The following is a 27,279-nucleotide window of genomic DNA, read 5'->3' as shown; positions in this document are numbered from 1 at the left end:
GGACAAATCACATGTAAATGTCTTAACTATCACATCTTGAAATGGGTAAGTTTTATTAGTCATATGTACAGGATATGCATGGTATACGTCAAGGTTATTATAGTTTTGTAATTTAATGTTATTTCTATTGTTTTTAATTTGAAATTCAGTTTAGTTTGTTAGATCAGACTTGGTTTACTAGTTTTACTTTAGTTTGTTTGAGAAAAACAGGAGCCATGTGTGTTGTCGGTCTATAGTTAGTTTGGGGTGGATGTCACTTCTTGCGGGGGGGCAGTAATACATAACGTGATAGGCCTAACATCTTGGATTTAAAAAGATAAACACCAAGACTGATGCAAGAATTATGGTGGAAGGAAACTCTTGCCCATGTTAACACAATTCCAATGCTTTTAAAAATGTAGTAGCAGATAAGAGTCAGGTACCTTTACCTGACAGAAAGGAAAAAACAAATGAAGTCCTGGCCCATTTGACATTTTATGTTTATGTAATATTAAACATGTGTAACTGACTAAGCCCTTCAAATAGGTTAATAAAAATGGCTGCAAAAACATTAGCAACACATTCACAAATCTATCAGTTCAAAGCCAGCCAGCTTGTGTGTGTTTCTGCTCCACCAAACAAGATTCTGGTTCATCTTCAAGAAGACTGGGTTCCAGAGAGATGGTCGTTCGGTTTCTTAAGCCTGATGACAGTTGCCCACGGACAAAGAATATTCTCTTGGGATGCAGGGGCAGAAACCAGATCCAGTGCCACAGCTTAGGATAAACAGCCATCCTTGCTAGAGGTGTCTTTCTCACTCTCTCCCCCCCAGTACTAGTAGATTGCAAGTGAGAAGGCACGGCACATCAGACAGCAACTGTCTGTCAGTCTGAAGTTTGTCGCTGTAGATTGTGAACGGCTCCAACTTTACAAGCTGTTCTAGCTTAGCCCAGTCCGGCTCTGCACTTGCCCTCAGATTTCTTCCCTGTTAGCTAGTGATAGCAATGCACAAACTAAGCCTATTGAAACGTCAGCATCTACTGGCAGTACTTAAACACCATATTCAGAAGCTCAAAAACCCCATTAGAAAAAAAGGTTACATCGTATTAGATTTGTTTAGAAGGGGAAAAACAATTTATGATGGCTTCCATTTTAGTTCGTTTTGCAGTCAATTATACGTTTCAGCAAATGTTATTTGTTTACTATATTGTTTTTACAATTTGTTTATTTTACTATAATAACCTTGGTATACACCGTCCAATGAAATGCTTACTTGCAGGTTCCTTAATGACAATGCTACAATAAAAATAAATAATTAAAGATAACAAACATAAGTCATGAGGATAAGAGTAAAAGAGTCAAAAACTCATGAGCACGTCTCGCTCCTGTACACTGGTGTAGAATGGCTTCCCAAATACAAAGGAGTGCAGTCCAGCCCTCAGCTTCTCAGCAAAAGCCATGACAATATTCAAGTCGCCTTCCACCATCAGGTCGAGGTCTGTCTTCAAGCTGCGCAAGGAGCGGAAAGGCTTCTTTCCCTTTTGCCTGAGGGTGGGGAATTCAAACATAAAAAAGTTGTATTACACGGTGTCCTGCTGTGCTGGGACAAAAGTGCAATTGAAACCAATTACATCTGCTTCCATAGCGGAAGGTAACTTACGTTTCATCTTCAATGTATTTGAGTAGCGTGAGAGCCTTCCTGTGAAGGATCAGCAAGAACTGGGCTAAGTAAGTACTTCGCAGATTGAGGCCTGGCTTCAGCATGAACACCTGGGAACAACACCGAGAATCAACTATTATTGTTGGCCCTGATAAGCCAACAAAAGGCCGACATATGAGACCATTTTTCAGCACCACAAATATGGTTGCTTCCTTTTTTCTGGTGTCTTACCTCATCTATAAATAACTTCACCAGAGTGTCTTTATGCATAACATCCTGAAAAATATTTCTGAGAAAAGAGTGGAGCTTTTAGTGGTCACAAAAACAGAATTAACATCCACATCTTTCATGAATGTTAATGTAAACAAGACATACAAATTTGATACATATGAAATAAATCAATCAATGCTGTTAAGGCATCTAAATAAAACACAGGCAATTCCAATTTAATTGGAATAACAGAACAGGAGAGAAGAAAGCATACAGGTTGGGGGTGAAGGACTCATCGGTGTGAATGACAGCGTCGGGGGCGATGTCATCCTCGCTGGCTGCCTTCCAGAGTGTGCTGAGCTCCGAGCGCATGTAGAGGCGCTGGTTGTACGTGTGCTCATGGCAGGGTGGCATCTGCTTAACCGTGTTGATGTCCACGTCGATGTGTGTGGTCGGGTAGGGCGAGTACAGCACCTGGCGGAAGGGCAAGACGAAGCTGCCCGTGGAGTCCTTGGTTTGGAGAAAGGAGGGGGAGAGTAATGAGGGGGATCACAATGCCAAACTGGCAGTCTGTTAAGCTATGACCTTTTGTTCATTTTTTGAGGCCTTGGTTTGAAATAAAATACTTACTTTGCATGACTATTAATTTGCATGCACTTACAATGGGATAATCAAGATGTGAGAAAACAAAATTAAGTAACCCTCATTGAACACATTGGACCGAAGAGTGTTTGTAGTGCGTTAGTGCTAAAAAATAAATATATACAACAATTGCCTGCACATCCACTGGCTCTCCAGGACCAGCATTAGAGAACTGTAATTTAGAGTGGCGTGGTACCTTGAGGAGGCCTTGTACAAACAGTCCTGTGTCGTACTTGAAAGAGGAGTCAGCTTTACAGAGCCGAGAGCACTTCCTCTCAGCAGGGGTGAGGAAAAGGCTCAGTGTTCGCACTATCTAGAGCACAAGAAAACACAAATCAACGTGGAATACCTCACAACACATCCGCATTTTAATGAGGGAGAGAGGATTTGGAGGAGAATGTGGGTGTGTGTGCGTGTTAACCTGTAATGTCAGATTTTGGTATGCTGCAATTTTTTTGTAGATACACAATAACATATGCAGACATGCCTGTGTATAGAACATTTTTATACAACTACTGTGTGCATGAGTGTGAATGCATATGCTGATACATGCATGCATACATACATACATACAGTAGCCAATGTATGTGTTAAGCAGAGTATTGGCAGCCTGTCAGTACCTTGTTGACTTTGTCTGGGTTGCTTCCGACCACCATGGAGCAGCCACATGTTTGGAGATGAGAACTGATGGCCCTGAGAGACGGAGGCAATTTCATTTGTGTGTACTTTAAAAAAATTAATGACAAGGAATAGTCACTTGATATTAATTTAGCATAATGAGAACATGAGCAACATTAAAATGTATTAAAATGTGTCCATGTGTTTGTCATAAAAATATGACTAATATAGGTCTCTAAAGTGACAAGTGTTTCCTGACTACTGCAAGAACACTTAAAAGCTGAGTAAAGAAATTATGACGTGCAGTGTATTTGTCATCTCCACAGGCAGTTAAGATAATGATGTTTAGACAGATTTGTCAAGGGGTGCATAACTGCATTCCGCTGATAACTACAATCTCATCACAAATATAGTGTGCAAGGTAAGCAATGTGTACCTAATGGACCTGCCCAGTTTGGATAAAAAGGAGAGAAAAGCTGTTAACCTGAAGGAGAGTAAAACATGTTTTTTTAACCCTGTGACTATCCTACAAAAAGAAAAGCAAGGACACTCAAGGTTGTTTCTTGATAATGTGAAGGGTTTTCCACTTGTTGGCAACATTAGTTAATAGAGATTACTTATCAGTCTCAGAGCTCAATTTAGTCAACACTGCCTTGCAGTATTTATACTTTTCCTATGGTTAAATAGTAAATGGTTCTGGTACTGTAAAAAAAAAAACATATATAATAAAAAATAATTTAAAAAAAACAGGTAGACAACTTACAGGCAAGATGCTTCCAATTTTCAGAATGAAGCAGATAAGCCTACAATAACAGTGCTTACTTATGCAGGAAGTCTTCATGGCAGCTGTCTCCAATATCGTCATCATTTAGGATGGTGTCCTTGATCTAACACAGTTGGAACAAACAAGAGTTCTTTGGTGAAATAGTCCTCAATATGAAGGACAAGATAAAAATGTTTGCCTACTTTAACTGTGGTGAGACAGAGAGAGTAGTTATTGCCCGAATTTGAGTAGTATAATCCTCAAATTATTGTGGAATTGTGTGTGACTTTGCACATCTCATTGATGAACATCAAAAAGATAATTAAAGCTTCAGTGGAGCCTCATTGGTTAGAACCTTCAGCTTTCTTTTCCACAGAAATTGTGGAGGCTTTGAAGTTTTAGTTTAATTTTCAAATGGGGTTTTTGCCTGGTAATGAAAGCTGTGCAAGACTTAACATATCAGTGAAACTAGTTGGATATCATTCTTGGATACCCATGTGATAATGTGACAGTGAACTGCAGGTATAATAGTCTCTTTCTCATGGACATACAGTGGGGTCAGAAATGATTGACAGCTTTGATAAAGATGAGCAAAAATGACTAAAAACATACAGTATAGCTAAAAATGTGTATGCTCAAAAAAAAGGGGGGGGGGAATTACACTGCTCAAAAAAATAAAAGGGAACACTAAAATAAGATCTGAATGAATACTTTTTTCTTTACATAGTTGAATGTGCTGACAAAAATCATAAAAATTATCAATGGAAATCAAATGTATCAACCCATGGAGGTCTGGATTTGGAGTCACACAAAATTAAAGTGGAAAACCACACTGCAGGCTGATCCAACCTTGATGTAATGTCCTTAAAACAAGTCAAAATGAGGCTCAGTAGTGTGTGTGGCCTCCATGTGCCTGTATGACCTCCCTACAACGCCTGGGCATGCTCCTGATGAGGTGGCGGATGGTCTCCTGAGGGATCTCCTCCCAGACCTGGACTAAAGCATCCGCCAACTCCTGCACAGTCTGTGGTGCAACGTGGCATTGGTGGATGGAGCGAGACATGATGTCCCAGATGTGCTTTATTGGATTCTGGGGAACGGGCGGGCCAGTCCATAGCATCTATGCCTTCCTCTTGCAGGAACTGCTGACACACTCCAGCCACATGAGGTCTAGCATGGTTTTGCATTAGCAGGAACCCAGGGCCAACCGCACCAGCATATGGTCTCACAAGGGTTCTGAGGAACTCATCTCGGTACCTAATGGCAGTCAGGCTACCTCTGGCGAGCACATGGAGGGCTGTGCAGCCCCCCAAAGAAATGCCACCCCACACCATGACTGACCCACCACCAAAGCGGTCATGCTGGAGGATGTTGCAGGCAGCAGAACGTTCTCCACGGTGTCTCCAGACTGTCACATGTGCTCAGTGTGAACCTGCTTTCATCTGTGAAGAGCACAGGGCACCAATGGCGAATTTGCCAATCTTGGTGTTCTCTGGAAAATGCCAAACATCCTGCACGGTGTTGGGCTGTATGCACAACCCCCACCTGTGGACGTCGGGCCCTTATACCACCCTCATGGAGTCTGTTTCTGACCGTTTGAGCAAACACATGCACATTTGTGGCCTGCTGGAGGTCATTTTGCAGGGCTCTGGCAGTGCTCCTCCTTGCACAAAGGCGGAGGTAGCGGTCCTGCTGCTGGGTTGTTGCCTTCCTACGGCCTCCTCCACGTCTCCTGAATTACTGGCCTGTCTCCTGGTAGCGCCTCCATGCTCTGGACACTACGCTGACAGACACAGCAAACCTTCTTGCCACAGCTCGCATTGATGTGCCATCCTGGATGAACTGCACTACCTGAGCCACTTGCGTGGGTTGTGGACTCCGTCTCATGCTACCACTAGAGTGAAAGCACCGCCAGCATTAAAAAGTGACCAAAACATCAGCCAGGAAGCATAGGAACTGAGAAGTGGTCTGTAGTCACCACCTGCAGAACCACTCCTTTATTGGGGGTGTCTTGCTAATTGCCTATAATTTCCACCTGTTGTCTATTCCATTTGCACAACAGCATGTGAAATTAATTGTCAATCAGTGTTGCTTCCTAAGTGGACAGTTTGATTTCACAGAAGTGTGATTGACTTAGAGTTACATTGTGTTGTTTAAGTGTTCCCTTTATTTTTTTGAGCAGTGTATATTATACTAACATAATTGCTCAGATAAGAGATTTTGTTTTACAAGTAATAATCTCCCAAAAAGGTAGGGATAAAAATGATTGACACCCGTTTTCAATACCTCACCTTGCGAGGATAACAGCATGGAGCCTTTTTCTAAAATGTTTTAGGAGTTGGAGAACACATTGGGAGGGATCTTAAACCATTCCTCCATACAGAATTCTTCCAGATCCTTAATATCCTTCGTCCATGCGTATGAACTACCTTCTTCAATTAAAAACATGGTTTTCAAGACCTGAGATAACAACTATAGTTTTACCTATGCTTTGTGGAAAGTAACTTTTTCCCGGGGAACAACTACTTGATTATAGATCCCAAAAAATAACTACTTTTTAAAACTATTTGAATATACATCTCAGAAACGATTACTTTTTTAAAACTATTTGAATACAGATTGAGAAAACTACTACTTGATATAACTACTTGGAGATTGGGTGGTGGCTGTTTTAATCTGGCTCTGGCCAGATCAGTTTTTTGGTCTGGAGCGGCAAGAGCTGACGGAGCGTAGTGGTGAGAGCGTTGGGCCAGTAACTGAAAGGTTGCTGGATCGAATCCCCGAGCTGACGAGGTATATCTGTCGTTCTGCCCCTAAACAAGGCAGTTAACCCACTGTTCCTAGGCAGTCATTGAAAATAAGAATTTGTTCTTAACTGACTTGCCTAGTTAAATAAAGGTAAAAAAGACATTTAAAAAAAGCTGACATGCAGAGCCCTCCAACACTGGGAAGGATATCAAACCCACACTGGACAGGAACCTACCGGATGTTACTTGGCTGTAGACCTGACCCAAGTAAGGACAATACTGTTGGATTTCTGTTTTCTTTTGTTGGATACGCCGGTAAACAGCTTAGATGTCCAGTAGCAGACAGGGACCAGAAGACCTGTGTATAAAGGCTCAAAGACAAGCTAGGTTTTGGTTTGGTTGTAATTGCTACCCAGCGCCATGACGCATTCTGTTGTTTCGTTCCCTGAATAAAAGTCCTGAGTCATTTCCCTGGAGAAAGGTCCATTTTGGTCTACGCTTGTGTTATTTCACACTCTCATCAGTTGTTAGCCAGCCCCCCTGCCCAGGTCTGATTGAAAACCTGTTGAAGAGGACAGTCCAGTCCATTAACCCAGATATAGGATATCAAGGATCTGGAAGGAGAAATTGTCTAAGATCCATCCCAGTGTGTTCTCCAACTCAAAGCATTTTAGAAAAAGGCTCAGTGTCGTTATCCTTGCAAGGTGAGGTATTGAAGACAGGGGTGTCAATAGTTCAAAATCTCAATCTCAGAAATTGTATTAGTAAAAAAATATATATTTCCCTTTTTTTTGAGCATACAATATAGTATACAGTATTTGAATTATTCATTTTATTCAGTAGTTTTTGCTAATCTTCATCAATGTTGTCAATTTCAGACCCCACTAACTGTTAAAAGCAAAGTTGCAACATAAATGGATCTGCAGAGTATAATGAGCTTTACTATATTTTTTGCACGATGAAAGTGTTGCCAAATGTGCACGATGGCTTTTGATACTCACATCTATGTCCTCTGGGACACTGTGTGTCTTCATGGAGGACAGCAGCTCCATGATGGGGACAATCTCTGATGTCAGCACAGAAATGATGTTGTAGCCCTGTATGTCAATGACAAATACCGGTATGGCAGGCTAGGTGATTCAGGTGGTAGTACTGGGCTATAATGATAAATCATTTTCCCTAGTGATGGATTGAGAAACACTGCCTTAAGGGGGTGGCCTAGTAGGGGATAGACTTGGAACTTAAAATCTGAACACTTACTTTCTGCATCCAGATGCGTCCCTTGCGGATTATGTGTTTGAGCCTCTCCACACAGACAGTGTGCAGGGGCAGGTAGAAGGCCAGCTCTGTCTGTGGAAGAATAATGGACAGGGCACACGTGTTCTTGTCACCCTTCAGCTCGCCGTCAAAGATCAGAGAGACAATGATGACGCCCTTCTCAGCTAGGACAAAGAACTTGACGTCCACCGCTCCACACTCAGCGCTGCGCAGAATCTCCCCGTTCAGAGTGTGATTGGCCAGGAAGGTGACTTCACCGTCACTCAGCAACAGCGGCTGCTCACACCTGGGAGCCCAGATGTGGCGCACTCGCGGGCCTAGGATGTTGTCCCAGTAGGCAAAGGTGGCGGCGAGGAGAGGGCATTCTCCTTCGACAGTCACCTCTGTCTTAGCCACTGCGGGCGACTGAGGTGGGCCAGAAGACATGTTGTTACTGTACCTGGGGGTGGGTTGGAAGACCAGAAAGGTGGAACGTAGATCACGCCTGGCTGGTAGAATTATACAGCTTGAACAATAAATAGATATCTTATAGGAAGAAAAAATAGATGTCATACAAAGAGTCCATCCCACAAACTAACAATATTGAACTCTTGCACCTTCATAAATACAAATCTCCATTAAAAACAGGCAAGTTTAGTCTCATAGTGTATAAATCCACACAAGACATAATACTTTTTAACTACCTAAAATATTAAACAAATTGGTGTGTATTTTCCAGTGTTGTGTTCGGGAGCAAATTGAGTCCGAGTCAAGACGATGATTGTAATTGTCAAATCACCATAATAAGAGTTCAAAATGTCCAGTATTTCTGTGTTCATATTTCAGATCATATGGATTCTATATAGTGAAACAAAGCATGCTGAGGGAAAATAGAGCCACTATGAATTATTATTAACCCAAACACAGGGAACAATAATTATAATTACTTTCAATGATGTTCCGATTTAATCTCTTAAATTTTGTTGGAAAGGTTTAACACTAAAGAGAAAAAAAAATACCCAATCAGGATTTTTCTGTGCTGGTCTCTGGGGAGATAAATCTAGCTATCCAAGTCAGCCATTGGCTAAGCCATCAGAAGCTAGATAAAAGGCATCTGCCATTCAAATCAAAGCTTTTGTCACATATGCCAAATACAACAGGTGTAGACCTTAAGTGAAATGCTCAACTGTATTAGGTAATTTTTTTTGGAGTGACAGTGGAATCAACCAATCATATTTTGACTTAATAAGTGGGACCGTTTTTACAAAAACGTACAGAAACTTCTGCCTTCTTGAAGGCCAATAGGTCACTGCGCAATAGCAAGCATGAGTTTTCACAAGGTCCAGCTAGTTTGCAGCGGCTGCAGCAGGTGTTATCAAAGAGGATGTTGTTGCTAATTTGTTAGCTTCTCCCTTTTCAAGAATTAACTTTCAAAAAGAAGTTTCAAATGATCATCATCTGGTGAGTGGAACTGGATTTTTTTACTGCAGCATGCTCGCCGTTAGACATCTATTTGAAAATACCTTGTGTGCATGTGAAACATTGTTGCATTTAAAGTGGAATGGACAGCATTTTAGCAATATGAAACCTTACTCAAATCTGTCCATATACACCCCCAGAAAGAAGGACACTTTAAAATGGTCTGACAAGCGACCACTTAGTCATTTTCCTAAATTCCTAGAAAGTTTAGGAAGGCATTTGTGAAAATTCTATAGCAATATAGTGGGAAAGTGGCCGTGCATTTGAACAATTAATAGACACTGCAGCAAATAAAACCGGATAAAAACACTTGGTGCGCTGTAGACAATCAGAGTGACAGTAGACCATTACAAACAAGCCATTTGACACCAGCGGCTGCCATCATTTACTTTGAACTGAACTGTGTGTTTACAGGCAGTTGAACAGCGCGAATTTAGATTATTAGAACGCATTAGCCAAAAGCCACAAAATACACCCGAATGGATTTCTGCAAATATGTAAAACACCACAGGAGTCCTCTTACATTTTGGAACTTTACAGTCCTATTGACCAAACAACCATGAAAAAGGTAGACTCTCTGTCCCTCTGTTATGAGCAAGCCAGAGCAAGATAAGCGCAAATCTAATGAAGGAACATTAGATAAACACTCAAACTTTTTCGGCTAGTTGGCCATCAAAATTGCAATGATAAACCATAGGGAATTGTAACCTACTCTTCCTTCTGTAGCTTGCCTGCCAATGCATGCTTGTCCCAAACAACCACCCAAGCTAACTGGCTAAAGTTGGCTAGCTTGCTACTCCCAGACACAAATGAGAACACCTCACTCTGACCATTTTACTCGGCGCAGTAGAGCTGGTTAGGCTGCTTACATGTTGACTACCCCCCCCCTACGTTTACTGATATCGGTCATATTCAGCAGGTGTTCCGTTCGTAAATTCATCAGTTCTGCGCTCTGGTACGCAGACGAGAGTGCTCCGAAATCAAAGTAGATAGAGTGAATTTGCAAACGCAAGAGATATGCTTACTATATAATAGTTGTACAAGTTCTAGATAAATAACCGAATGAAACCTGCTTCTCTAGCATTGTATAGCCACCAAAAAAACAATAAGGGGAAAAAGTCAGTCACTCACCCACCCACTCCTGCAATGGCATGTCATCCAAGCCAACATTAGGCTCTGTGTTTTTAGCGTGCTACATAAATAGATACGTTAGCCTATTAGCCACATTATGGCTGATTTGTGATCATTGCCCTTGCTAGTTTGAATGTATTGACATTCTCAGCCTTGGTTACATTTGTCAGTTTTTGTCCAGAATATTGAGTCATTAAAACAGTGCATCCCATATGGAGGCAGCAAACAATGTACCAGGCCAGATGTAATTTACAACCTGATGAAAATACTTTTGGGACTACCAAGAAATGTATTGATGAATAGTAATCATACATTGAACTGTATTACTCTATTCTGCCAACAATGCCTTAGTGTACGTCATGGATGTTGAGTCAAATAGAACCTATTTTTAAAACTTGACTGATATTATGATTGTCTGTTTGTTTCATATCTGCAAAGCAGTTCAAATGCTGTTGTAACAGTATAATTTTAAACTGTCCCCTCGCCCATACCCGGGCGCGAACCAGGGACCTTCTGCACACATCAACAACAGTCACCCTCGAAGCGTCGTTACCCATCGCTCCACAAAAGCCTCGGCCCTTGCAGAAAAAGGGGAACCACTACTTCAAGGTCTCAGAGCAAGTGACGTCACCGATTGAAACGCTATTTAGTGCACCGCTAACTAAGCTAGCAGTTTCACATCCGTTACACTGTCAGTTTCACTTTAAGTCACTGGTTACTTTGTGTGCCAACTGTTTCATGCAACGGGAGTAATAGTTGTACATTTTGATTGGGAAACGCCAAATAGCTGTGTTTTTGTATTCTTATGATCGGGATCTACTGGCTTATTATGTCCGAGTTCATGGACTGCTTATCCTTTAACATCATACTGTGTGTGACTGCTGTCTTTCCATCGGCCCTATACAGTTGTGTAGTGGTGCCTGGAGAAGTGGGTATAATCAAATTTAGCCAAAAAAGTTCCCAAATGGCCTACCCAGAGAAAGGCACCCTGTGTGAAAAATCAAGTTATGGTTTTCCAGATTTTCACCCCCCACTCAACAACAAAAAAAGTACACTTTCTTTAATAGAAAATACAACTTTGATGGTCTAAGTCCACAACAATGCTGAAACCACATAAATCTGATTGGGTGGGCTTGTCAGGGTCTGGCTCCCCATTGGGTGGGCCTCTGTCCACCCAGGCCCATCCACTGCCTTATTGCCTGCATCCGTAATGGGTCAGCGGTCAAACGACCTCCACTCATCACTGTCAAACGCTCCCTGAAACACTTCAGCGAGCAGGCCTTTCTAATCGACCTGGCCGGGGTCTCCTGGAAGCATATTGATTTTTTTAAATGCCTTCCTAACCATCTTAAATAAGCATGCCCCATTCAAGAAATTTAGAACCAGGAACAGATATAGCCCTTGGTTCTCCCCAGACCTGACTGCCCTTGACCAGCACAAAAACATCCTGTGGCGTTCTGCATTAGCATCAAACAGCCCCGTGATATGCAGCTGTTCAGGGAAGCTAGAAACCATTATACACAGGCAGTTAAAGCCAAGGCTAGCTTTTTCAAGCAGAAATTTGCTCCTGCAACACTAACTCAAAACAGTTCTGGGACACTGTAAAGTCCATGGAGAATAAGAACACCTCCTCCCAGCTGCCCACTGCACTGAAGATAGAAAAATGCTTATTGAAATTCTCAATTATAGTGGATTTATTAGTGGTGACAGTGTTTCCTACGGCTGGCCATGCTTTCCACCTGGCTACTCCTACCCCGGTCAACAGCACTACACCCCCCCTGCAACTCGCCCAAGCCTTCCCCATTTCTCCTTCTCCCAAATCCAGTCAGCTGATGTTCTGAAAGAGCTGCAAAATCTGGACCCCTACAAATCAGCCGGGCACCTACAAATCAGCTGGGCTAGACAATCTGGACCCTTTCTTTCTAAAAGATTATCTGCCGAAATTGTTGCCACCCCTATTACAAGCCTGTTCAACCTCTCTTTCGTGTCGTCTGAGATTCCCAAAGATTGGAAAGCAGCTGCGGTCATCCCCCTCTTCAAAGGTGGGGGGACACTCTTGACCCAAACTGCTACAGACCTATATCTATCCTACCCTGCCTTTCTAAGGTCTTCGAAAGCCAAGTCAATAGATTACCGACTATTTCAAATCTCACCATACCTTCTCTGCTATCTAATCTGGTTTCAGAGCTGGTCATGGGTGCACCTCAACCACGCTCAAGGTTCTAAACGATATCTTAACCGCCATCGATAAGAAACATTACCGTGCAGCCGTATTCTTTGATCTGGCCAAGGCTTTCGACTCTGTCAATCACCACATCCTCATAGGCAGACTCGACAGCCTTGGTTTCTCAAATGATTGCCTCACCAACTACTTCTCTGATAGAGTTCAGTGTGTTAAATCGGAGGGTCTGCTGTCTGGACCTTTGGCAGTCTCTGGGGGTGCCACAGGGTTCAATTCTTGGACCAACTCTCTTCTCTGTATACATCAATGATGTCGCTCTTGCTGCTGCTGAGTCTCTGATCCACCTCTACGCAGACGACACCATTCTGTATACTGCTGGCCCTTCTTTGGACACGGTATTAACAACCCTCCATGCAAGCTTCAATGCCATACAACTCTCCTTCCGTGGCCTCCAATTGCTCTTAAATACAAGTAAAACTAAATGCATGCTCTTCAACCGATCGCTGCCTGCACCTGCCCGCCTGTCCAACATCACTACTCTGGACGGCTCTGACTTAGAATACATGGACAACTACAAATACCTAGGTGTCTGGTTAGCCTAAGTCTCCTTCCAGACCCACATCAAACATCTCCAATCCAAAGTTAAATCTAGAATTGGCTTCCTATTTCGCAACAAAGCATCCTTCACTCATGCTGCCAAACATACCCTTGTAAAACTGACCATCCTACCAATCTTCGACTTCGGCGATGTCATTTACAAAATAGCCTCCAATACCTTACTCAACAAATTGGATGCAGTCTATCACAGTGCAATCCATTTTGTCACCAAAGCCCCATATACTACCCAACATTGCGACCTGTACGCTCTCGATGGCTGGCCCTCGCTTCATACTCGTCTCCAAACCCACTGGCTCCATGTCATCTACAAGACCCTGCTAGGTAAAGTCCCCCCTTAGCTCGCTGGTCACCATAGCATCACCCACCTGTAGCACGCGCTCCAGCAGGTATATCTCTCTGGTCACCCCCAAAACCAATCCTTTCTTTGGCCGGCTCTCCTTCCAGTTCTCTACTGCCAATGACTGGAACGAACGACAAAAATCTCTGAAACTGGAAACACTTATGTCCCTCACTAGCTTTAAGCCCCAACTGTCAGAGCAGCTCACAGATTACTGCACCTATACATAGCCCATCTATAATTTAGCCCAAACAACTACATCTTTCCCTACTGTATTTATTTTGCTCCTTTGCACCCCATTATTTTTATTTCTACTTTGCACATTCTTCCATTGCAAATCTACCATTCCAGTGTTTTACTTGCTATATTGTATTTACTTTGACACCATGGCCTTTTTTTGCCTTTACCTCCCTTATCTCACATCGTATATAGACTTGTTTATACTGTATTATTGACTGTATGTTTGTTTTAATCCATGTGTAACTCTGTGTTGTTGTATGTGTCGAACTGCTTTGCTTTATCTTGGCCAGGTCGCAATTGTAAATGAGAACTTGTTCTCAACTTGCCTACCTGGTTAAATAAAGGTAAAATAAAAAAATAAAAAAACAGCACTGACATCGACTGATGTAAAAAGGGCTTCCTAAATACATTTGATTCATTGATGTCTATGCCCCTGATGCAAACAGCATGATGACAATTGCGCATCACAAATAGCCTAATCAACACTTCAGACTAAACTTTTTCAATACCTGGTTTGCATACCCATTGCTGTCTTAGTTAGCATTTACTGGTAGATATAAATTTAAACATATTTCCTACGCTACCAGCTACAGATGTCATTCTGTGAGCTGCTCCATGCAACAAAAAAAACAGCTGCTGAGCACTGCTGATGCCTGCAGATGCCCCATGTGGATCAGTTGGTAGAGCATGGCGCTTGTAATGCCAGGGTGGTGGGTTTGATTCCCATGGGGGACCAGTACAAAAATATATGCACTCACTACTGTAAGTCGCTCTGGATAGAGCGTCTGCTAAATGCCTAAAGTGTAAATAAGATTGCGCCGGTGAAGGCGGCTGACGTTTTACATGCTCCTATCCAATTGTGTTTTTTTGTTTCTTTAACTTATTTTGTACATAATGTTGCTTCCACCGTCTCTTATGACCGAAAATAACTTCTGGACATCAGAACTGCGATTACTCACCACGAACTGGCAGAATCCTTTTTTCCCACGTTAACGAGTCCAACGAGAATGACATATTGCTTTCCCGGGAACAGGCCCAGATCCCCGTCATTTGCATGAAGAGAAGGCTGAGAAAAGGGGGCCTGAGGGCAGGCTTCTGAGAATTTGTGGGCGATCAAATAAACCCCCACTGCCTTCCATTCTGCTAGCAAACGTGCAAACTTTGGAAAATAAAATGGATAACCTAGGCAGAAGATTAAATTACTAACGGGACATTCAAAACTGTAATAGATTATTTCACAGAGTCGTGGCTGAACGACGACATTATCAACATACAGCTGGCTGGTTATACGCTGTATCAGCAGGGTAGAACAGTGGCGTCTGGTAAGACAAGGGGCGGCAGACTATTTTTGTAATTAACAGCTGGTGCAGGATATCTAAGAAAGTCCCAAGGTTTTGCTCGCCTGTGGTAGAGTATTTCATGATAAGCTGTAGACCACACCATCTACCTAGAGAGTTTATCTGTACTTTTCATAGCTGTCGACATACCACCACAGACTGAGTCTGGCACGAAGACCGCACTCAATGAGCTGTATTCCGCCATAAGCAAACAGGAAAACGCTCACGCAGAGGCAGCACACTTAGTGGCCGGGGACTTTAATGCAGGGAAACTTAAAGCGGTCTTACCAAATTTAAATTAAGTTTTATCTTGTTATTAACACTTTATTCTAGCTAGCTATTTGTGTAGGTAGCTATCAAGTAAACTAAATGATATGGTGTCAAAGGAAGGCCCTAAAAATTGTCAAAGACTCCAGCCACCCTCGTCATGCTGTTCTCTCTGCTACCGCAACACAAGCAGTACCGGAGCACCATGTCTAGGTCCAAGAGGCTTCTAAAACAGCTTCTACCCCCAACCCATAAGACTCCTGAACATTTAATCAAATGGCTACCCAGGCTATTTGCATCCGCTCCCCCCACTTTTACACCACTGCTACTCTGTTTATTATCTATGCATAGTCACTTTAATAACTACCTAATGTACATATTACCTCAACTAACCACTGTCCCCGCACATTGACTCTGTACCGGTTTCCCCCTGTATAATAGTCTCGCTATTGTTATTTTACTGCTGCTCTTTAATTACTTGTTATTTGTATTTCTTATTCACATATATATTTAACTGCATTGTTGATTAGGGGCGCATGTGACTAATAAAATGTGATTTGATTTATTCCGCTGAAAGTAGGCTGCGTGTGTGGCGCGGCACGCATGTTAATATATTTCACATGGATTGCGATTGTGTAGGCTACTTTGTGCATGATTTCTCTATTGTAATACATAATTGATATGCCCTATACCGCCACTACATGACTTTCATACGCATCAGTAGGTACTAAGTAGTGTGTATAAGCAATGTTGACTGTATTTTGGACTATTGGTTCATTACTGCGCAAACATTAAGATTTGTTAAGATATTCATGTTTCAAGAAAGGAATATGTACAGTACCAGTCAAAAAAGTTGGCACACTTACTCATTCAAGAACCGCATGTGTGGTTCTCACCGTGATGCTGGTAGGTGGTGTGATGGGTGCTTTGCTGGTGACACAGTTGGTGATTTATTTATAATTCAAGGCACACTTACCCAGCATGGCTACCACAGCATCCTGCAGCAATACGCTATCCCATTTGGTTTGCACTTAATGGGACTATCATTTGTTTTTCAACAGGAAAATTACCCAAAACACCTCCAGGCTGTGTAAGGGCTATTTGACCAAGAATGAGAGTGATGAGTGCTGCAACCGATGACCTAGTTAAATAAGATTAAGTAAAAAATAAAATAAATAAAACCTGGCTTCCACAATCTCCCGACCTCAACCCAATTGAGATGGTTTGGGATGAGTTGGACCGCAGAGTAAAGGAAAAGCAGCCAACAAGTGCTCAGCATGTGGGAACTCCAAGCATTCCAGGTGAAGCTGGTGTGGCTACTTTGAAGAATCTCAAATATATATTACATTTTGATTTGTTTAAAAAAAAGTTACTACATGATTCCATGTGTTATTTCATAGTTTTGAGGTCTTCACTATTCTACAATGTAGAACATAAAATGAAGCCGTTTTATTAGCTGACAATGGGACTCGGGAAGAAATTACATCCTCACTGTCTGAGACGAGTACAAATGTATCTGACACAGAGACAATATCGAGACACTCAATATGTGGTCTCGAGACCAAACTTTACAACACAAATATTTCCTGTAATTCAGGGCTCATCTGTGAAAGAGACCATAGTTTTAGTATGACTCCCTGATAAAAATAAAGGTTCAATAAAATGACATTTTGACAGCGGTCATCTAGCTAGCTGCGTTACTGTTATCTCTCGAAAACACTAGGCGTTATTCAGCACTAATTCCAAAAAGTTTTGGGACACTAAAGTCCATGGAGAATAAGAACACCTCCTCCCAGCTGCCCACAGCAATGAGACTTGGAAACACTGTCACCACTGATAAATCCATGATAAATTGAGAATTTCAATAAGCATCTCTCTAAGGCTGGCCATGCTTTCCACCTAGCTAACCCAACCCCGGCCAACAACTCTACACCCCCCACAGCAACTGCCCCCCCTCCGAATCAGCTGGGCAAGACAATCTGGACCCTCTCTTCCTAAAATTATCCACCGCCATTGTTGCAACCCCTTTTACTAGTCTGTTCGACCTCTCTTTCGTATCATCTGAGATTCCGAAAGATTAGAAAGTGGTCGCGGTCATCTCCCTCTTCAAAGGGGGAGACACTCTCGACCCAAACTATTAGACGTATATCCATCCTGCCCTGCCTTTCTAAAGTCTTCGAAAGCCAAGTGAACAAACAGATCACCGACCATTTCGAATCCCACCGTAACTTCTCCACTATGCAATCTGGTTTCCGAGCTGGTCACCAGTGCATCTCAGCCACGCTCAAGGTCCTAAATGATATAACCGCCATCGATGAAAGACGGTACTGTGCAGCCGTCTTCATCGACCTAGCCAAGGCTTTTGACTCTAAGAATACGGTGATTGACATCGGCAGACTCAACAGCCTTGGTTTCTCTAATGACTGCCTCGCCTGGTTCACCAACTACTTCTCAGACAGAGTTCAGTGTGTCAAATCGGAAGGCCTGTTGTCCGGACCTCTGGCAGCCTCTATAGGGGTGCCACATGGTTCAATTATCGGGCCGACTCTTTTCTCTGTATATATCAATGATGTCGCTCTCGCGCCAATCCAAAGTTAAATCTAGAATCGGCATTCTATTTCAAAACAAAACCTCCTTCACTCATGCTGCCAAACTTACCCTCGTAAAACTGACTATCCTACTGATGCTTGACGTTGTCAATTACAAAATATCCTCCAACACTCTACTCAGCAAATTGGATGCAGTCTGTCACCAAAGCCCCATATACAACCCACCACTGCGACCTGTATGCTCTCGTTGGCTGGTCCTCTGCATATTCGTCGCCAAACCCACTGGCTCCAGGTCATCTATAAGTCTTTGCTAGGTAAAGCTCCACCTCATCTCAGCTCACTGGTCAAAATAGCAACACCCTCCGCGCTCCTGCAGGTATATTTCACTGGTCATCCCCAAAGCAAACACGTTCTTTGGCCGCCTTTCCTTCCAGTGCTCTGCTGCTAATGACTGGAACTAATTGCAAAAATCACTGAAGTTGGAGACTTATCTCCCTCATTAACTTTAAGCGTCAGCTGTCAGAGCAGCTTACCGATGCTGCAGCTGTACACAGCCCATCTGTAAATAGCCCATCCAACCAACTACCAACCTCATCCCCATTTGTTTTTCTGCTCTTTTGCACACCAGTATTTATACTTGCACATCCTCATCTGCACATCTATCACTCCTGTGTAAATTGCTACATTGTAATTACTTCACCACTATTGGCCTATTTATTGCCTTACCTCCTTACCTAATTTGCACATACTGTATACAGATTTTTCTATTCTGTATTTGACTGTACGTTTGTTTATCCCATGTGTAACTGTGTTTTTGTCACACTGCTTTCCTTCATCCTGGCCAGGTCACAGTTGTAAATGATAACTTGTTCTCAATTGGCCTACCTGGTTAAATAAAGGTGAAATAATACAAAATAAATCTGCCTTCTCCCTGGTTTTCAGCCAATATCTTCGCCCACGATTGGCTCGTGTGAACTACAATCCCAACGCAGTGTTAACGTTTAGAAACGTCAATAATCATTGCTTGCGATACGGCTTTCGAAACATATGGCCCTTAACCTACATCCGCGAGAATGAATCCTTGAAATAAAATACACACACTTACTGTAGCAGTTTTGTACAGATCCATACAGCTATGGGTGCCTCCATCCAACAAAACTACTCAGCCAGGTGCATGCTAGATGGCTAACGAGCACAAGTGGTCACCTCTTGACTTCTGTCTATTTTCTGTAAACAAGCGCTGTAACATGGAGATATAGCCTTAGTGGGAACAAGAACCATATCAAGGTGTGTATCAATGTAACCGTTGTTTTCTTCTTGCTGATATGAAAGATAAGGTCCTTATACATCCAAAACCTTACCGTGGCGTAAACTACGTCTGTTAATGTTCAGATTGAGTGTCGCTGCTCTTAACCAAACTCCCACAGAAGACGTCTTCGTCCAATAAATGTTTCATGGAACTGAGAGTCATGGTCAAAGGCTCGGTTACTGTCTACAACAAGTGGTCAAGGTTAATGTTTTCTGGGGTTTAAATAATGTGAAACATAAAAGGAGAACTACACATCTTAATACAGAGCCAGAAGCTGACTCATTACTAGTTAGTTAGGCGTATGTATGCATTACAAGCAGTAGCTAGCTAGCCAAGCTGTAACGTTAGTACATATAATGTTGGTAAACGTGCTGTAAATAGAAACGGGCATGTCCGAAAACATTTTCAATTATATCTGCATTTAAAAGAGATGCTTTACTCACCAAAGTCTCAATGTATTTTGTTTGTAGCTCGCATAAATAGTGTGGAATGACGGCACAAACAAATGTTAAAAGTGCACTCTGCCACCTACTGTGTGGGGGTGCAAACGGGGGAACGTTAAGCAGAGAGGAAGAGAAAGGCCCAATTCAGCGGAAAATCTTTCTCCCTCCCATTGTTAGGGCGGAGAGACATGAATCTTGTCAGTATATCCATACTATTTGCTTTAACAGAAAAACACGGAGAAATAGAATCACTTCCTCATTCGTCAACACTACATTATATGTCGTGAAGGCACACTGCCGTCTAGCGAAATATTATGGGTATCTAAGATAGATGATGTAATTTTACATGCAAAACAAATAAATAATATTGAAGGTTGATTCATACACTGAGAATACCAAACATTAGGAACACCTTCCTAATATTGAGTTGCGCCCCCCTCCCTCAGGGCATGGACTCCACAAGGTGTCGAAAGCGTTCTACAAGGATGCTGGGCCATGTTTACTCCAACCTTACCCATAGTTATGTAAAATTGTCTTGATGTCCTTTGGTGGATCATTATTGATACTCATGGGAAATTGTTGAGCTTGAAAAACCCAGTAGCGTTGCAGTTCTTAACACTAACTGGTGCGCCTGGCTCCTACCAAACCTCATTCAAAGGCACATAAATCTTTTGTCTTGCCCATTCTCATCTGAAGATGATGCATCCTCAAACGCACTCCACACTTCCTTTCCCACCTGGACCAAAGGAACACCTATGTGAGAATGCTGTTCATTGACTACAGCTCAGCATTCAACACCATAGTGCCTACAAAGCTCATCACTAAGCTAAGGACCCTGGGACTAAACACCTCCCTCTGCAACTGGATCCTGACAGGCCGCCCCCAGGTGGTAAGGCTAGGCAACAACACGTCTGCCACGCTGATCCTCAACACTGGGGCCCCTCGGGGGTGTGTATTTAGTCCTCTCCTGTACTCCCTGTTCACCCACGACTGCGTGGCCACGACTGCGACTCCAACACCATCATTAAGTTTGCTGACGACGCAACAGTGGTAGGCCTGATCACCAACAACGATGAGACATCGGGAGGAGGTCAGAGAACTGGCAGTGTGGTGCTAGGACAACAACCTCTCCCTCAATGTGAGTAAGACAAAGGAGCTGATCGTGGACTACAGGAAAAGGCGGGCCCAACAGGCCCCCATTAACATCAATGGGGCTGTAGTGGAGCAGATCGAGAGTTTCAAGTTCCTTGGTGTCTCCATCACCAACGAACTATAATGGTCCAAACACACTACAACAGTCGTGAAGAGGGCACGACAAAACCTTTTCCCCCTGAAAAGATTTGGCATGGTTCCCCAGACCCTCAAAGGGTCAGCTGCACCATCTAGAGCATCCTGACTGGTTGCATCACCGCCTGGTATGGTAGTGCATAAGCTTCCTGAAATCCAGGACCTATATTTATTTTAATTTCATTACCTTTATTTAACCAGGCAAGTCAGTTAAGAACAAATTCTTATTTTCAATGACAGCCTAGGAACAGTGGGTTAACTGCCTGTTCAGGGGCAGAACAACAGAATGTCAGCTCAGGGGTTTGAACTTGCAACCTTCCGGTTACTAGTCCAATGCTCTCACCACTAGGCTACCCTGCCGCCATGGTGTCAGAGGAAAGCCCGTAAAATTGTCGGAGACCCCAGTCACCCAAGTCATAGACTGTTTTCTCTGCTACCGCACGGCCAGTGGTACAAGAGCGCCAAGTTTAGGACCAAAAGGCTCCTTAACAGCATCTACCCCCAAGCCATAAGACTGCTGAACAATTAATAAAATGGCCACCGGACTATTACATTGACCCCACCCCCTCCATTTGTTTTGTACACTGCTGCTACTCACTGTTTATTATCTATTGATAGTCACTTCGCCCTTACCTAGATGTACAAATTACCTCAACTAACCTGTACACTGCACACTGACTCGGTATCGGTACCCCCTGTATATATCCTCGTTATTGTGTTACTTTTTATTTTTTTAAATGTTACTTTAGTTTATTTGGTAAATATTTTCTTAACTCATCTTGAACGGCACTGTTGGTTAAGGGCTTGTAAGTAAGCATTTCACGGTAAGGTCTACACTTGTTGTATTCGGCGCATGTGACAAATAATGTTTGATTTGATTTTGACATACACTATCCATTTTCTCCAGGCTTAAAAATCATTCTTTAACCTGTCTCCTCCCCTTTATCAACTCTGATTGAAAGGGATTTAACAAGTGACATCAGTAAGGGATCATAGCTTTCACCTGTATTCACCTGGTCAGATCTATGTCATGGAAAGAGAAGGAGTTCTTAATGTTTTGTGTAGTGCGTACAGACAGTATGTCAATGGGGCCAAGCTTCCTGCCATCCAGGACCTCAATACCAGGAGGAAGGCCCGAAGAATTGTCAAAGACTCCAGCCACCCTAGTCATAGTCTGTTCTCTCTGCTACCGCATGGTAAGCAGTACTGGAGCGCCAAGTCTAGGTCCAAGAGGCTTCTAAACAGCTTTTACTACCAAGCCATAAGACTCCTGAACATCTAATCAAATGGCTACCCAGACTATTTGCATTGCCCCTCCCCCACCCTCTTTTACACTACTGCTACTCTGTTTATTATCTATGCATAGTCACTTAAATAACTCTACCTACATGTACATATTACCTCAATTACCTCGACTAACCGGTGCCCCCGCATATTGACTCTGTAACAGTACCCCCTGTATATAGCCTCGCTATTGTTATTTGACTGCTGCTCTTTAATTCTTTGTTACTTTTCTTTTTTTTGTTGGTATTTTTCTTAGAACTGCATTGTTGGTTAAGGGCTTGTAAGTAAGCATTTCACTTGTATTCGGCGCATATGACAAATAAAATTTGATACTTTTGACTCGACTTGCACCTGATATGCAAATAATCACTGCATAGATGAGGTAAAGGAGTTGGCGCACATTAAACATATCTGATCAAACAAAGTGGATATCTGTCAAATCCATCATGATTTATGTATTATGACATGCCCACAATGTGGTTGCTTAAGTCCAATTTTGATATATTTGGTTGTTTTTGCTGCATAACATGTAGAAGTGGCCCCTTTTAAGGTTTAGAAGAACTGACTGCTAAATGCTAACTCTCGTTCATAAAAGCTAGTTAGCATAGCTAGCATACATACATCGGTGGTGCTAGTCAGTCTTTTTTAACTGTACTAATGCAGTTGATTGGTAATGATGACAAAAACATATATTAGGGTTGACATCCATGCAAGCATTATACTCAGATTTTTACCTCAACATAGTGTGAAATACACGTATAAACAATGGCCTAGGTTAGGGTAATTTTGCTGTGGGACAATGAGGAGACTTGATCTTTCCCCACAAACCTTTCCCATGGCAATTCCATTTTATTGTTGTATGTTTTTATTTAACCTTTATTTAACTAAGCAAGTCAGTTAAGAACAAAATCTTATTTACAATGACTGCCTACACTGGCCAAACCCTAACCACGACAACGCTGGGCCAATTGTGCGCTGCCCTATGGGACTCCCGATCATGGCCGGTTGGGACACAGCCCGGAATTGAAATCAGGGTCTGTAGTGACACCTTTAGCACTGTGATGCAGTGCCTTAGACTGCTGTGCCTCTCGGGAGCCCCATTGTTTTGGTCTTGGCTGAGTTTTATTGACCTCTACCGCAACTATGAGCAGCAGGAATTAGGGTTGCATTGAGTGAGGCAGCGATGAGTTTGTTTTGAACAAAGGTAATTTAATTATGCCTCCAGCCAGGGCCATTTAAAATTACATTATAAATCCCTTTTAACAATGTAGGATAATCTTACCCTCCCCAATCCATTAGGGGTGGAAATGTGCAACTGACATTGTATTACTGAGTGTCTAGGGGAGCAATTCATCCACTCCTCTGCCCATGCCCTCTTTACCACCCTCTTTCTCGTAGAACAAACTACACTGGACTGTAGACCATCAACACGTTCACTTCAAATGATTGTGATTGGATTAGTTAAAACAATCTCATGGTATCCTTGATTATGTCGCAAGTTGACAGATGAAAGTCTAAAATGAGGCAGGCTGCACAAATCACACTTTTTCCTTCAAGTGATGATAGGCAACTTTGCTCAAACTTTTCAAGAGGGCTCAACTGCCACATTTCAAAGGAGGAACTGTGGGTCGTAGGCACAATTATAACCCAGAGCCCTTCTCACTATGATTCCAAATGAGGCACACACAAGCATCTCTGTAGTGGTTGGAAAAAGAGAACTTCAAAGAGTCCCGTTTCAGCTGAACTGAATCCCTTTTCGACAGCTGCACTTCGACACCATACAGGAAAAACAAACAAGCCAATAAACTGGATTTTAGATAAGACTATCAGAGAGACAAAGATCAGTGACACACAGCAGGCCATCTCTCATGCATCTTCTTGGGTTAGAGTATTTGAAAGACCAATAACAACACCCATGAATAGACGGGTGATGAGTGGATAGCATTTATTCTGTGTTTCTCAATGTCTCAATGTATTTAATATTGGGAAATGTACTTCGTCCGCTACCAATGTACAGTAAAGCACTCACATAGGTGATGCATAGCAGCCATTACAGTATGTACCAGTATGTTTAGTATCACAGGGGAGAGATGAACTGCGAATTCTGTCAATTTTAAGTGCAGGATAATTGGAGAGTGCATTTTAGGTACATGATAATTGAATGGCCATTGAAGCACTGAACGTGGGGCTAGATTGGGAATCATGTTGAGGGTTAACAGTAACACCACTATTCCTGCAATACATGTCATGAGATCTTTATAATGAGGGCTTGAGTTTGGTCGCTCCTGAACGACAGCATATTTCACAGGGCCGTGTCTCCATCACTAGCCTGGGCCGCTGATCCCAGCATCTATCTGATTTAGCCATGGGGTCTCTCATCCAAGCACCGACGAGGCCCAGCCCTGCTTTAGCTTCAGCTGTGGGATGCATGGACATGAGTGGAATGGTTGTTTTCAATGAAAACCTCATCCCACACAGATAAACAATTTAAATGCTAATATTTGTCTTTGACTTGAGGTAATATTAGGAGTTTTAAGGTAAAACTTTCCATTGCTGATAACTGGTGCCTTATCTCCTCTTGCATACTTTTTAATTTAGTCAGTAATTGTGTTTCAACCTAAAGGCCATAAGCATTACTTCTCGCTAATTAGCCTTCATGACACCTTTAAGTGCCTCTATGACCTCTCCATCAGCTAAAGGGCTTGACATTGACCTCACTGCCTGGACTGACAAGCAACCACTTACCAAAATAAAGGTCTAGCTGTTTTGTTTCTTCAACCTATCCTCAAAGTTATTGGCCCTCTTATTGCAACCAAAATATACTTATTTCATAAAACTGAACACATCTGTGTTTTAGCAAGAGGAATCATGTAAAGGAAAGGCTATACCAGCTCAAACAAACATCAGTAGATCAATGGGCCTATTTAGAGCACACTTTCAAGATAGATCTAAGGAGAATTAAAGCTTTAAATAATCAGAAACTTGCATTGTGATTTTCTTCCTCTATGATTTAATATCTGCAGTAGGAGAAGGGGGCAGAAAGTCACACTCGCTAATTAATCATTCATACATTAAAACTTGGAGACGAACTGCAGCGCAGCTTTAAATGATTTCATAATACATTGATATTAATTTCATAATTATGTTAATTTCATACTCATCTCCAGTCTCTCTCTCACCCTTTGTCCTTTTAAGTAAGATATATCCTAGTGTTCTAAAAGCTGTCACACTGTGATGCGTATCTAAATATGCACCCATTGTTCAGTTGCCTATAGGGTTATGTTATCACACAGCCAGGGCATGTTCGTATCCAAGCCCAGAGGACATCCCTAATGTGATTGTAGTCCTCTGCAAACGAGCACAAATCACATCCATAGCCTCAGGCTCTCTCTCTCTCTCTCTCTCTCTCTCTCTCTCTCTCTGTATGTGTGTGTGTGTGTGTGTGTGTGTGTGTGTGTGTGTGTGTCTGTAATGCTCAGGGGGGTCCTATACTCTTGGAGCCCAAAGTAATTAGTGAGGGGGAATCATCCTGATTTGAATATGCTTAAGGAGTAAGAACCAGGGCTTGATGACATCATAGTGGACTCTCCCTCCAATGCTTTCCTTGTGTGTAAATCCACATTCTGATAAACAACGTCAATGTATGATGCGATGCTCTTCGATCCTTTTATTGCTCTCATCTTTCACAGTATGCATCCTACTGACACTTGCCACAAGCCTTGTTTTAATGGGGAATTGCACAAGGAAGCAGTGAGGTTTGTGATCTAGACCCTTTGTGGGGTTAAGCAGGAAGCTCAAGCTAATGGCGTGCTTGGGGTCTCATTCTAAGTAGAGCTGAGGACGTAATTCTGCCAGGCTGCATGCTATTAAACCAGTTGAATGATAGGACAGATAAAATATTTCCCCCTAAATAGACATAACCAAACATAATTAATTTTTATGATTTCTTTCCTATTCAACAAAAGTGGGACAATAGCTATGTCTTGAAATGACTGAAAGGCTTTCTAAATACAGTACAAGTCAAAAGCTTGGACACACCTAATCATTCAAGGGTTTTTCTTTATTTTATACTATTTTTACTAATAATAGTGAAGACATCAAAACTATGAAAAAACACATACGGAATCATGTAGTAACCAACAAAGTGTTAACAAATCAAAATATATTTTATATTTGATATTCTTCAAAGTAGCCACCCTTTGCCTTGATGACAGCTTTGCACACTCTTGGCATTCTCTCAACCAGCTTCACATGGAATTCTTTTCCAACAGTTCCCACATATGCTGAGCACTTGTTGAATCATTTTCCTTCACTGCAGTCAAACTCATCCCAAAACATCTCAATTCGGTTGAGGTTGGGTGATTGTGGAGGCCAAGTCATCTGATGCAGCATTCCATCACTCTCTATGGTCAAAAAGCCCTTACACAGCCTGGAGGTGTGTTTTGGGGTCATTGTCTTGTTGAGAAACAAATGATAGTCCCACTAAGCACCCCCACACCGCCTCCTCCATGCTTCATGGTGGGAACCACACATGCAGAGATAAACCATTCACCTCCTCTGTGTCTCACAAAGACACAACGGTTGGAACCAAAAATCTCACATTTGGACTCATCAGACCAAAGGACAGATTTCCACCAGTCTAATGATCATTGCTCATGTTTCTTGGCCCAAGCAAGTCTCGTCCTCTTATTGGTGTCCTTTAGTAGTGGTTTCTCTGCAGAAATTCGACCCTGACGGCCTGATTTACACAGTCTCCTCTGACCAGTTAATGTTCCTTAAACTCTGTGAAGCATTTATTTGGGCTGCAATTTCTGTGGCTGGTAACTCTAATGAACTTATCCTCTGCAAAGGAGGTAACTCTGGGTCTTTCTTTCCTGTGGCCGTCCTCATGAGAGCCAGTTTCATCATAGCACTTGATGGTTTTTGCAACTGCACTTGAA

General features: G+C 42.4%; 1 protein-coding gene across 5 annotated transcripts; it reads right to left on the bottom strand.

The window, feature by feature from the left end:
- Window positions 1-34: 34 nt before the first annotated feature.
- c9orf72 (C9orf72-SMCR8 complex subunit) lies at window positions 35-20,014 on the bottom strand. 5 transcript variants are annotated; one of them, XM_064953580.1, is made up of 11 exons: window positions 19,378-19,736; window positions 19,122-19,256; window positions 7,880-8,336; window positions 7,621-7,716; window positions 3,932-3,996; window positions 3,112-3,184; window positions 2,688-2,804; window positions 2,124-2,359; window positions 1,871-1,928; window positions 1,640-1,749; window positions 35-1,524 (listed from the first exon to the last, which is right to left on the bottom strand). In XM_064953580.1, exons 2-11 carry the CDS (start codon window positions 19,163-19,165, stop codon window positions 1,338-1,340), a joined length of 1,443 nt encoding a protein of 480 aa, XP_064809652.1. In that variant the 5' UTR covers window positions 19,166-19,256; window positions 19,378-19,736; the 3' UTR covers window positions 35-1,337. The 5 variants fall into 5 exon arrangements, with proteins under 5 accessions (XP_064809652.1, XP_064809654.1, XP_064809655.1 ...); XM_064953582.1 differs by lacking the exons at window positions 19,122-19,256; window positions 19,378-19,736 and adding an exon at window positions 19,769-20,014; XM_064953583.1 differs by lacking the exon at window positions 19,122-19,256.
- Window positions 20,015-27,279: the final 7,265 nt, after the last annotated feature.

This window comes from Oncorhynchus masou, chromosome 32 (assembly GCF_036934945.1).
Source record: "Oncorhynchus masou masou isolate Uvic2021 chromosome 32, UVic_Omas_1.1, whole genome shotgun sequence".
In the NCBI taxonomy this organism is placed as follows: Eukaryota; Metazoa; Chordata; class Actinopteri; order Salmoniformes; family Salmonidae; genus Oncorhynchus; species Oncorhynchus masou.
Note: the sequence above shows the minus strand (reverse complement) of the source record. Positions and strands in the feature narration are given on the sequence as shown.